This window comes from Gambusia affinis, linkage group LG01 (genome assembly GCF_019740435.1).
Source record: "Gambusia affinis linkage group LG01, SWU_Gaff_1.0, whole genome shotgun sequence".
Lineage (NCBI taxonomy): Eukaryota > Metazoa > Chordata > Actinopteri > Cyprinodontiformes > Poeciliidae > Gambusia > Gambusia affinis.
Window position 1 is genome coordinate 32139812 of NC_057868.1, and position 12129 is coordinate 32151940.

General features: G+C 37.9%; 1 protein-coding gene and 1 non-coding gene across 2 annotated transcripts; one reads left to right on the plus strand and one right to left on the minus strand.

Moving 5' to 3' along the window:
* Positions 1-229: 229 nt before the first annotated feature.
* Positions 230-302, minus strand: trnak-cuu. The gene has a single exon. It is a non-coding gene; the product is annotated as a tRNA-Lys (tRNA).
* Positions 303-1858: 1556 nt separating this feature from the next.
* zgc:113278 (Translocating chain-associated membrane protein 1-like 1-like) lies at positions 1859-11079 on the plus strand. Its single transcript, XM_044113805.1, has 11 exons — positions 1859-2278; positions 3799-3859; positions 3953-4071; positions 5288-5404; positions 5490-5548; positions 5851-5935; positions 6066-6136; positions 8154-8258; positions 8336-8479; positions 8569-8729; positions 8820-11079. The coding sequence occupies exons 1-11, from the start codon at positions 2159-2161 to the stop codon at positions 8891-8893; spliced, it is 1116 nt and encodes a 371-aa protein (XP_043969740.1). The 5' UTR covers positions 1859-2158; the 3' UTR covers positions 8894-11079.
* The last annotated feature ends 1050 nt before the right edge of the window (positions 11080-12129 follow it).

Here is a 12129-nt window from a genome sequence, read left to right on the forward strand (position 1 = left end):
AAATAAGAGTTGTGTTATTGGAAAAGAGGGAATAACTGTTTGACAGATACTCCCAGAATTGTTGCAAGGTATTTAAATAACATGAAACATTAAAGAAATGAAAAATTGCTCTATAAATACCAGGTTTAATCATGCCTAGTCAAACATATTTTTGTACTAAGTTTTCTTCGTATCTACACTAAGACAACTGAGGCCTGCATTTAAAATTCTAGGGAATAAAAAATTTGAGCGCCCAACGTGGGGCTCGAACCCACGACCCTGAGATTAAGAGTCTCATGCTCTACCGACTGAGCTAGCCGGGCTGGGAATAACAGAAAAACATGCGCCATTTTTCCTTCACATACCAGCAAGTGTTGTAGCACGCATTCTGTCTAATACTGCCCTCTACTGTTTACAACCCATTCCCTCGAGTGAAATACCTTTGAATCAGAAATAAAATATAGTATATGTGCCGTATGTTCGGCTTTAAGTTTAATTTCAAGACAAAGTAAGAAAGACAAATTAATAATCTTGTATTTTATTGATGAATAGGGACTCCTTTTAACAATAAACTAAGTAACGGTTGGTTAAAAATAATTGTGAGCAGTTAGGTTGCTTGGTAGCTAAATGTGCTACGTACATTTATTCCGTAACATTACATTGACAACTTTGGACAGTAATGAGCTTAAAAATTATACATCTAAACTGATTATGAACATGTATGTTCATAAGTACTAAAATATTTGCATTAAAAACGGTTTAGAATTGTAAATGGACATACCTCTCAGGCGACACCAATGTAATGCCAAAACAAGTGCAACTTCCGGTCACTGTAATAAAGGACAAAAAAGCAGAGCTGTTAAATGTCATCAAACTGCATATAAATCCAATACAACTACATTTAGTAAATAAAAAAGATAAATGCCAATGATGTATCAATCTAAGCAAAGAAACATGCTTTATCAATTTGGCTCTTTGATGCAGTCTCCCCTCCTGAGGATTGTAAGTGACATTTGAGTTGAAATATACCATTTGAAGAAGTGAAAAACCTCACAGGACCACCTGATCAGTCTACTTTGCCACGTTGAAGTCATAAACAAATATGCACCAGGCTAAGCATACTTTTTATGTGAAATAATTATATAGGAAGAATATGAAACTTCCTTTCATATTCTTATGAAAGGAATTTTTGCCAGCAGTAATTCAAAATAATACAGTGAGTCAGTTTGTGCTTCAGCAACAAAAAACCTCTGTTTTAAAGGAAAACTGCATCAAGATGATGAAAAACTACTGCAATCCTAAAATGATACAACAATAGAGCATTCTCAGTCAGAGGCTTTTCCAGATTTGCTGTGATACCTACTGCTACATGATATAATTCTTGCACAGCAGCTAAGACAACTTTGAAGAAACTTCATTTATTACATTTAATTTCTCTTTTGGGTGTACAAAGTATTTATGAATTGAATTGACAACTATTCTCTTTAGAAGGGTAGTCCCTGTTATTTTTACATAGACTATGATTTCAAAACTGTAGAAGATGATTAGGCCCAGTCAGAATTCAGATTTCTTTCTGGGTATTTTGACGTTAATAGGTCACGTAAAATGTCATTTCAATCCATTATGACCCTCCCGATTCTCCTCCTTACACAACTCACAGCTCTCTCATTAAAGATGGTTGATCCTAGGTGCCATCTGCATTAAAATCTGAATTATGATAGGTGGGGGGTGGGGGAGGAATCCGGATTCTGAGATTAAATAAAATAATAAAAGTCAGTAGCTCTAATTCTCTTTCGTACTAGCCTGACCGTTATCTCTTCACTTTCAAAAACATTAGAACACAGAACGCGTACGTGAAGTAAGTGATGACATCACGGCGTAGGGTTCTCCTCTACGTCAACGACTCTGGGCGGTTCATGAATGGGGCTCTGAAGTGGGAGGGCCCCTCATCTGACTTTAGCAGGCAGGAGGAAGAAAGTGGGTGATGTGCTTTGCTGCTTCATGACTGTTTTTAAACAGCCCAGCAGCGAGTGGTTGTCTGTGTTTGCGGATTGTAGCGGAGGGATCTTCACCCCGCAGGGATAGCATCCTTCGGCTGAGACGAACAGGCCAGCGGCCACAGCAGCAGCAGCAGCAGCAGCAGCGGAACCAGAGGGAGGCAGAGTCGTGTCGATGAGCCATGGGGTTCCGCAAGAAAAACAAGAGCCCACCGGTGCTGAGCCACGAGTTTGTGATCCAGAATCACGCCGACATGGTTTCCTGTTTGGCCATGATCATCCTCCTCGGCCTAATGTTTGAGGTACTCGGTGTGTGAGTGGAGCTGTTAGCCGCTGCTAGCTGACGTTAGCTCACATGACAGCAGTACTCAGCAGCAGGGCGCTAGCGTGTCTCCTTCCCTTCTCGCGTGTCTCTGATTGCCAAAGAAGATGTGCAGGAGGCCCGCTGGCTCTCTCTCTGCTGATTCACCGCCTTCCACTGTAGCTAACCAATGCTTTGGTCAGCAAGTTGATCAGACTGAATGTCTGTCTGGAGGCTGCGACTAAAGCTGACAAGTACTCCGCTACGGTTGAATAAAACCAAAAAGCTTTTCTCTCACTAACCTGTCCCCACCCCAAATGCATCATTCAGACTTCTACGATCCATTTTTAAATTAAACTATTGTCATTATAAATGTCATTTTTACATACTTAATTTAAAGTGCAACACACACAACCTACAAGATGTAACTGTGGCAGGAGTGATGTACCTCCTCACTTATTTACCCCTCCAGGCAGCTCCTGGATATCTCTATAGGTCCCAATTAGGATAGTTTGTGAATTCAGGTTCTTTCAGAGGTGCTTAAATCACACGCATGCTGCTAAATGAGCAGGCAGGTACTGTATGCTTTGACAGTTTCATTTATTGAGGGTAATCTTGACTATATGGTACAGTGGATTTATTGGATCTTATCAAACTCAATTTTGTAATTGGTTTCCAATCTTTAAAATGTTATGTTTTATTTTTTTCATATATATATATATATATATATATGTAATGAAAGGTGCAGTCAATCTACTAATTTGAGTAATTGGGATGGGTGGAAATGGGACAGAGAAGAAAATATTTTTGATGGATTTTGAGTAACTTTAAACACACAAACCCCCTAAAATGATCAGAATCAGGCTTCTTTCCAGGCTGGGTTAATACCATAAAGAAAAGTATTGCACATATAAATGGAGTACACATAAGCTTTTCTGTGTTTGTTTTTTGATCAAAATTTCACAAAAGCTGAAATTTAAGGAGCTAAGATTGTGGAAAGATAAGAAAAGTGTTTTTATTTCATTGTCTGCTATTTTAGTTTTGCTATTACTTTTATTATCTAAAATTCCAGTTTGCATATGTGGGTTTGGAAGGAAAGACTCTTTTTTTTTTTTTTTTCTTAAAAGTGACTTCAATAACCAAAACCCACATTTAACAAGCTAAAAGCTCAGAAAACTGTTGAATATTTATGTTTAGTCAGAACTGATGTTACTGATGTCTTTCAAAGCAAATAGACCACTTTGTGTTCAAGGAACATCAGTGGAGGATTGTATCAAAGCAGCTACACAGAATCTTGTCTAATTATTGTAATCTAAATCTGTCATGGTGCCAATTTGCATTCATAGGAAAAAAAGTTTGAAAAAACATGGATACATTTAATGATACATGGCAATCTTTAAAAAGAAAAAAAGGTTTTTGGTTTGTATCCAAGGAAGCTTAGTAAACCACAAAGTGATTTTAAAAAACGTCAGCGATGAAAACTGAAGCAATAAAATTAATTCCAATTTCTTATCACTCCAGGTCACGGCAAAGTTTGCCATCATGTTCATCACAGTCCAGTACAATGTAACTCAAGTTCTTGGTAAGATTGTTTGCTACATTTCTGCTCATTCCTGTTTCTTAATTTTTATACCTTAAGGTTATTTTTAATAATCTGATTTCCTTCTCTCTGCAGATGAGAAAAGCGAGCCAATAAACCTGTACCAGTATGGCCCTAAAGATGTGGCTACAGTGTTTTTCTACCTGCTCATAGCAGTCATCCTTCACGCCTTGATTCAAGAATATATTCTCGATGTGAGTAGAGTTAGACGCCACTTTTCTCACAAATTGTTTATCAAAAATGTATGCCCGAGGAAAAACGTCACATATATTTATATTTTTAAGTGACTCATAAGGACTGATGGAAGCTTTATTCACCTAATAAAAGTCTGTTTTTTTCTTCTTTTCCCTTTATCCAAAATGATCAAAGCATGACAGTAATTCAAAGATTACAATATAAAAAGTGGAACATGCTTTAAAGCGTACCTTCTCTCTTCATAAGACTCTTTTCCGTGTATCTATTAAAACGGCCATCAGATGAACCTGTTCATACTGCAGTAATCCAGAAAGAACCCTTCTCACTTCACTTCAAAGGGCTGATTCATAAGCTTTGTGATTGGATTTTTCTATTTGTATGTGCTTGCAGTCATGCATATGCCTCCTTTCCAAACAAAAATATGCAATATACTTTGTTTGCAATAGAATGTTTTAAGATTGTTTTTTAATGTCACACTATTGTTATTTATTTTAGTTGTACTGCTCTTGTTCTGAAAAACATTTTTTTTAATCAGAAACAAAAATGTCCTCAAGCAGCTTTTGCTTATTTTTTTTCTTTATTCATTTGTGTTTCTACTATAACAAATGCAGTTGTTTCAAAAAGAGGTTAAAAGAAACGACAGACTATTACATTATAAAGATCATGCATTATTAAAATTAAGAAAGTAAAAGAACTAACAACACTGCAGGTTTTATTGGGGTATTTTTAAGCTGGGTTCTGTAAAGTACTTAGCAGACATTTTTTACCTGCAGTAGAGAAGCTTCAGGCTTATCTTATTTTCTTATTAAAGAACCATGCTTTTGGCTATGTGGACTAATGCAAATTCAAGTGAATCTACTCAACTTGAAACAAATGAAGTCCAAAACCTTCCTATTATAATCATTATTGTTTATTTTTACTTTTGAAGAAAGAGTGTACATGTTGCTCACAAAGTCTTCCAGGAGCGATTATTTATTTATTAATGTCTGTGTAAAAAAAGAAAAAAAAAAATCTTTGTTAAGTTTGAGTTGATTTAGATTAGGGAAATTTTCATTTTTTACTAGGCCACCACTAGAAGCTGTTAGTTTATTGCTTCCAGTTGAATTTCTCTTGAACTTTCCATGCACTGTTCCCTCATAGCTACTGCCCACAGCCCCATAATGATCTGCGATCTGTGTAATTATGTTCGTGTTGTGTGTTTATTCTCCGTTTCAGAAAATTAATAGGAGGTTGCACCTGTCGAAGACCAAACACAGCAAGTTTAATGAGTCTGGCCAGCTAGCAGCGTTCTACCTGTTCTCCTTTATCTGGGGCTGCAGCATCCTAACAGCGGTACAAAACTCAGGAGTCACCAAAACATTATTGCATGTCGTACGAGGCTTCATCTTTATAGGGGTTTAACTTTTTACTTTGACAGGAGGAGTTTGCAACAAACCCCACTTTCTTATGGGAGGGGTACCCACACACTAACATGGTGTAAGTAAAGATGCCTTTGAGAGCTGTGTAGTATAAGGTCACACTGTGGAATCATGTTAAAAGTTTATTTTAATGTAACTCTGATGAAGCACAGTTTGAAATTGTTTTCTTGCAGAGTTTTTCCTTTTGTTAAACAAAATGTTCTGGGTTTTTTTAGTGTTAAAAATTTGCTTATTCATCTCTAAGCTTGTCTCTGCATTTCTCTGAATTTCAGTTGGTAGAAACAAAAATCTTCTACATGTATAAAATAAAACTAGCGTGTCTTAGTCTCTTGTTTATTGCTCAACCTATTTTCTCTTTAGTTTTCAGGTTAAATTCTTCTACATTTGCCAAATTGCCTATTGGCTCCATGCGCTTCCTGAGCTGTACTTTCAAAAAGTGCGAAAGGTGAGGTTGGTCTGTGCTAATTTTTTTATTTTATGTATTTTTAATAACAGCTGTGTTTACCTACCTTTATGCTTATGTGAAATTCTGCTTATACTAACAGTAGCTCTCCTTATCTGTTTAATTTCCATAGGAGGACATCCCCCGCCAGCTTTATTACATTTGCCTTTATGTTGTCCACATTTCTGGTGCCTACATCTTAAAGTAAGTCAGAGGGGTTATTATTTGCTTTGAGAATTTTACAAGTAGAATAATACCTTCATTAAATCAATCCTATGATCTCTAAGCAGCTTCTAAAGAGATAGTTTGAATGTTTTTAATCATCCGGACAACAAGCCTGCTGACTGACACTAATCTGCTCTCTGTAATTAATTACTTATGAAGTTTTAATAGTTGCTCCATTCCTGCAGTACCCTCTTCTCCGTGCATGCACTCATATTATGTTCTTCATTTTTAAAGTCAGGTCAGCCACCTTTTCCTGGCCTATAGATTTCAACACCAGAAGCTTTCCAAAAGCTTTTTGACCTCAGACCTCACTGTTTCAGGCTTTGGAGTCTGTTCTCTTTGCTAATCTTTTTTCCTTCAGCATTATTGATCTCAGATGCAGGGATGCTGTCGAGCCCATAGGCTTGTTCTGTAGTTACTGCTTATGGAAGGTGGTACATTTTAAGTCTTCACTTTAGTTGACAGGGTGTCCATTTGTCCGTCAGTTCAATCAACCTTCCTTTGAACAATCTATTGATTTGTTCATCCAGGAGTTTGACCATTCAACCATTCATCCTTTTACCGATTTGCCCTTCTGTTCATTCATTCATTGACGTGTCCATCCATTTGTCCATCTTCCTAAGAAAGGCAAGTTTATTTATTTAGCAGTACTTAAAAACTAAGCAACAAACCTTACATTTTTCCATTGTTATCAATTTTGTGATTATTCCAAAATCACAAAATTTTGGAATAAGGACTAAAATTTAATTTGTGTAATAACCAACTTTCCCTTTCTGTTTATCCATCCATCAAAATATCCATCTACCCCTTTGACACTCCATGTGCAAATCATCTTTCCATTCATTATCAAATTATCCATATCTTGATTTCTCCATCTCTTTTTCCGTCCAGGTATCAATGAACCAGAGACTCATCCATACATCTGCTTTAGTCCATCCATGCATCCCTTCCAACGCATCTGTCCATCTAGTCTATATTTAATTTGACCATTATCCATCTGTTTACCCCTTCATCCTCAGGTTTTCACAGATTCTGTATTCAAAGCAGGACTTCAGTGGACCTTACCACAGGAGCCGCGTTTCATTGGCTGATGCCCATTCTATTTTTACGGCTACCGCGTGGGTGGCCGTCTCACAAACACACGCTTCTCGTTTGCTAAGTACAGCATAATGGCAATACTGATACAACTTCTGCACCTTGAAGAAGTCTGTCTGCTACACAGTCTTATGTTAGCTAAACAGATCAATATGCAATGTGTACTGTATCTGACATACCGTACACTAAAGATTTTATTTTAGCAGAAAAGGCTTTGGACTAAACTGTTACTGGTGTTAGCCACTCTAGCACCAAGTACAGTGTACCAGGCCTAGGTTCACTCAAACATTTGCCAACAAACCACAGGAATCACCCACTGATTTCAAAAGTAGCCTACAAAACAACGAATGCCCGACTTACCCAGCCCTGCAAGAACAATAGGCATCAGTGATCTTGTCCACAGCTATATTGATGTAGAGGGTGTGTGGATCTGCCGTTTTCCTCATCGAGCGAAAGCATTTTGCTGTGATGTGCACAATGTTGGAGGCATCGTGTGGTTCAAACACCTTGATCTCATTCAAAAAAGATGACATGAACTTGTTAGTTCCTCTGTTTATTGTAGTAGCTGATATATTGTGAAAATCCGGTAGAAATGATGCACTAATCGAGTCAGAAATACACTGCAGAGAATCAGTCGAAGTGGAAGACGCCATGTTTAGAAACAATGGGCCGCGAGGCTTTGTTTGTGAGACTTGCGGCCTCGTGGGATTTTCTAGGTCGGTTGTGGGCGGGTCTTGGTTAGGTCCATAAAAGGGTCTTGTTTAACTTTTGTATAGATATCTTAAAAAGGGATCAGGTACAGAAAAGTGTGAAACTTGATCCTAAAAAATGTATTTGAACCCGGACGTTGAGTTTTTCGTCTTTGGCTGATTCTTCACTGGCGTCCCTGTTTGTTTTTCAGCCTCCACCGACTGGGCCTGGTGCTGCTGGTCCCTCACTACTTGGTCGAACTTTTGTTCCACGCTTCACGCCTTTTCTACTTCAGTGACGAAAACAAGCAAAAAGGGTATTTGTTTTATTCTCATTCATTTTTTTAAATATGGCGCAATGGTATTTAACAGCACCATTTATTTTTGGCTCCAGCTTCACCTTGTGGGCGCTGCTTTTTGTCATTGCCCGACTCCTCACCCTCACGCTGTCAGTGCTGACATTTGGTTTTGGTCTGCCCCGTACGGAAAACCACGGTTTTTCCTTGGCAGAAGGCAACTTTAATGTGCTCACCGTCAGGTAGGCCCAAGAAAAAGCTCTCAGTGCTTCAGTGTATACTCAGCAAACATCCAGATGGGAGTAAAATAAAGTAAACTGTATCCTCTCAGGATGACCTGCCTAGCAGCCATCTGTCTGACGCAGGCCTGGATGATGTGGAAGTTCATTAATTTCCAGTTAAAAAAGTGGAGAGAGCACAGCCAAATCCAAGCATCAAAGAAGAAGACAGTGAGCCCAAAGAGCAAGCCTCATAAAAGAGAATCTACCAAGGGTAAGTGTGCACAGATGCAGTGTTTCCTGCTTGCTGCAGCTCAGCTTACCTGCTATAATTACTAATTTTTCACTCAACTCGTCTTGCTAGGAGGAGCTGCCAATGGAGTTGTCAAGTCTGAGGATAAAATGTCACCACGAGCAAGAAAAGCCAAAGCTTCATAAAACCGGACAAGCTTGGAGAGATGAGAAAATAATTTCTGATAATGTGACATTACAGGTTGTTTCAGGCTGCAGGAACCTTTTTAATAGTTCTCATAACAGTTTAAGGCAGATTCCTCTCTTTGTTTATATTTGCGCTGCAGGAACCATGGCCTCTTTGCAGAGCTGCTTTTAACGAGTGTTTTTAAGATCCTGCTTCAGAATATTAGCCCTCCGTCTGCAATCGGGGACGTAGGTGGCCCAGTTGCATATAGATTTGTAGAGTCAGTTGTTCACTTGGTCATTGTCTGGGTTTTAGAAACGCACTCAAACTGTACACAACAGGTTTGAGAACATTCACCAAAATGAAGCGAAACAGAAGTTAAGGCCAGTCTTACCTGACTGAGAGGATTTCTAAATAAAATATGCAGGAAATTCAGAATTGCAGAAAAAAAATCTAAGATTACACAGGAAGAGAAGCAAGTGGTAAAAATAGATTCAACATTTTAAGTATTTAATTTAGATAGACGTTTGGAAATCTTCAGCTTCCAGGGTTTTTTAAAGACGCTCCAGGCCACTTCACTGCTTCATCAATTCTCACGCCCATTTCTTCTCCACCCGCCTCAGTTATCAGGTAGAGGGTAAATATATGTCCAGACACGACATTCCCTTTAGGAAGTGGTACAGCATCAGTTCTGTCCTGACATAGTTTATAATGCTCTTATATTGTGTAAACAGACATCAGTCCTGAATCACACATTCTTTTTATGTGTTGAAAAGGAGGAGTTATAATTTTCAATTTAATCTTGTATTGCTAATTTAATAAAGATAAAATATTTAACATATCTAAATGCTCATTCATAGCATAGTTTAACGATGCCAATATTTTGAGGACAAATTAGCACCAAATAAAATTGTGTTACTTTGTAATTAATCATTCAGGCTAATATTTATCAACCACTCAATGTTTTTATCAGTGTGATGTGACTTGGTTCTACCTTGAATTTAAAAGAACAATGTTTTTATTTAGTTTAGGAAACTACTTATTTAATTGATTTATTTTTATCTTAATCTGGTTTTTCACTAACTCAAAACACTGGGGACGTGAAGATTTCCAGCTCTTTCTGGAAATCTGTCTCCACTTTGACATGGGCCAGTAACATTACAGTTCTTACCTTTGTTAGCGGTCCAAAAAGGGTGGAGTGGGATTCAGGCAAAAATGTCTGGTGGAGCTCACAAATGGTGGATCTTCAAAAATAATCTGAATTGTGAAGTTTCTCACACTAGGTCAACTTGGTCAAGGTGACCTGGTATGAGAGGTCGATCTAAGTCTCAGTCAAGTTCAAGATGTAAAACAATCACTGAGTGACATTGTACAATTTAAGTTTCAGGCAACTTTACAAAACCAGAGCCATGTTTGTCATGGAAGATCCAGGAAAAACTCTCTACTCACTAAAACAATTGAATCTTTTCATAAATCTTCTAACAGGAACTTCTCAATCACACCCAAAAAATGTCTGGTTTGACCAAAATGGAGAAGGAATGAAATGACCAGCAATTTCAGAAACCTGATGTTTTTTTTTGTTGGTTTTTTTTCTCCCAACTCTGCCTAAGTTATTTAACGCAACATACACACACAGACATGGCTCTGATTTTGGGGATCCTTTTGTTGTGGCTTTAATTTGGTGAGTGTTGCAAGCATAACTGACATTGCCACAATGATCGTCTGACAACTGCTATGCAATCACTGCATTTTCTTTTTTTTTTTCTGGCAGTGCAAATGCAAGCAAAAAAAAAAAAAAAGTTGTAATATTTCTTATTACTTTGCTGTATGGGGGATTCCTATAACTGTAGGTTCTCCAGGAATTCTTAGAAAAGTTTGGTCAGAAGAAACATTGTTTCTTATAAAATCTAAAAATGCATCTGCTGCTCTTTTGGGGAAAATGAAACATTTTTGCGCACCAAGAAACCTTTATATGAATCCCCCTCTGGGGTTGAAAAACCCCCTTTCTGAAAATTTCAGTGTTACTGTGAGCTGCAAGTGTTCATTGTTCATTCGGGTTTGCTGAATGGGGATGTTGCCTGGGCACTGCTGGTTTTGATGCTTTAACATGATGAATTTAGCTATATGAAGTGTCCTTTTTGTGTAAAACAGCGAACACTCCTTGGAAAAAAAAAAAAATTAAAAACGGAGTACTTCAGTAATTTCACATGGAATCCCTTCATAATTCCTTACAAAGCCAATACTTGACTTCAGGGGAACATAAAGTGTTCAGTGCACAGATTAACAGCACAGGGTGTCATTTTTAGTGTTGGCCTTGTTGTTAAACATTCTGCTGTTTTCCAGGAAAAGAGGCAAAATGAAATGCGAGAGGCAAATATTTGCGAACAGCAGAGCCTGTGCTGAGCTCTCCGAACATTTACTGCCATTATCTGACGGCCTCTGCCATTGAAGTCCGACATGTTTCAGGATTGAGGCACTTAAAAATTTCATTCACTACTCTGGAATTCAAACCTGGATTGGGGGTTCGTCCGGAATGGGAGACTCATCAAGAGTAATCCGTAATCTAAATTGTGATGCTGTATTGTTTGTATACAGTTAAATATTTATATTGGCATGATGGAAATTAAGTTTGCTGAGGATGCATTTTGGTCTTTTCTATGGCAATGCATGATGGTTTCAGGCTAAAGGTTTTTACTGCTAGTTCCTTGTGCTGTTGAGTTTGCATCTTTTACATAGTACTACAAACACACAAACATTAAGTGACCTTTTTTAACAACTGCTGCAAGATGTTTCAGTTATTTATTTTTGTCATAAACAACAGAGTTATTATTTTATATGCTTTAAAAAGCTATAACCAGCAAACACAGTGGTACATAGCAACTACATTTAATCAATCCAAACAAAACAATCTTTCTTCAAGTGTCCTTACAAATGCTGAGGGTTTATATCACTCCTTCTGTTTGCGTTTTTTGCAACCCTTTGGTATCAGGGGACAAGCTATTTACCGCTCACACCATAACTTGCGTCCCATGGTTCAGTGGGAGGTGTGTTTGTGAGGGACTGTGTTTTGTATGCGTGTGCACTTGTTCTCGTGCGTGTACAGTGTTGTTTAGCTCGTAAATTATAACTGGGAATGATGGTTTATTGCTTGTCTTGTTTAAAGGGAAAAAAACATGCCTGTGTGGGGAGCATGGAAAAGTGACAATCTGTTCAATGACTCCTGCCTCTTGTTGGATATTTTTTTATAATTTTTTTC

Bases quoted from the DNA above. Each gene is read 5' to 3' on its own strand.
- zgc:113278 (XM_044113805.1), top strand. From the start codon at position 2,159: ATGGGGTTCCGCAAGAAAAACAAGAGCCCACCGGTGCTGAGCCACGAG. The intron at 5,405-5,489 runs GTACAAAACTCA...TTACTTTGACAG, and splicing joins GCTGCAGCATCCTAACAGCG to GAGGAGTTTGCAACAAACCC. The intron at 8,259-8,335 runs GTATTTGTTTTA...TTTTGGCTCCAG, and splicing joins GACGAAAACAAGCAAAAAGG to CTTCACCTTGTGGGCGCTGC.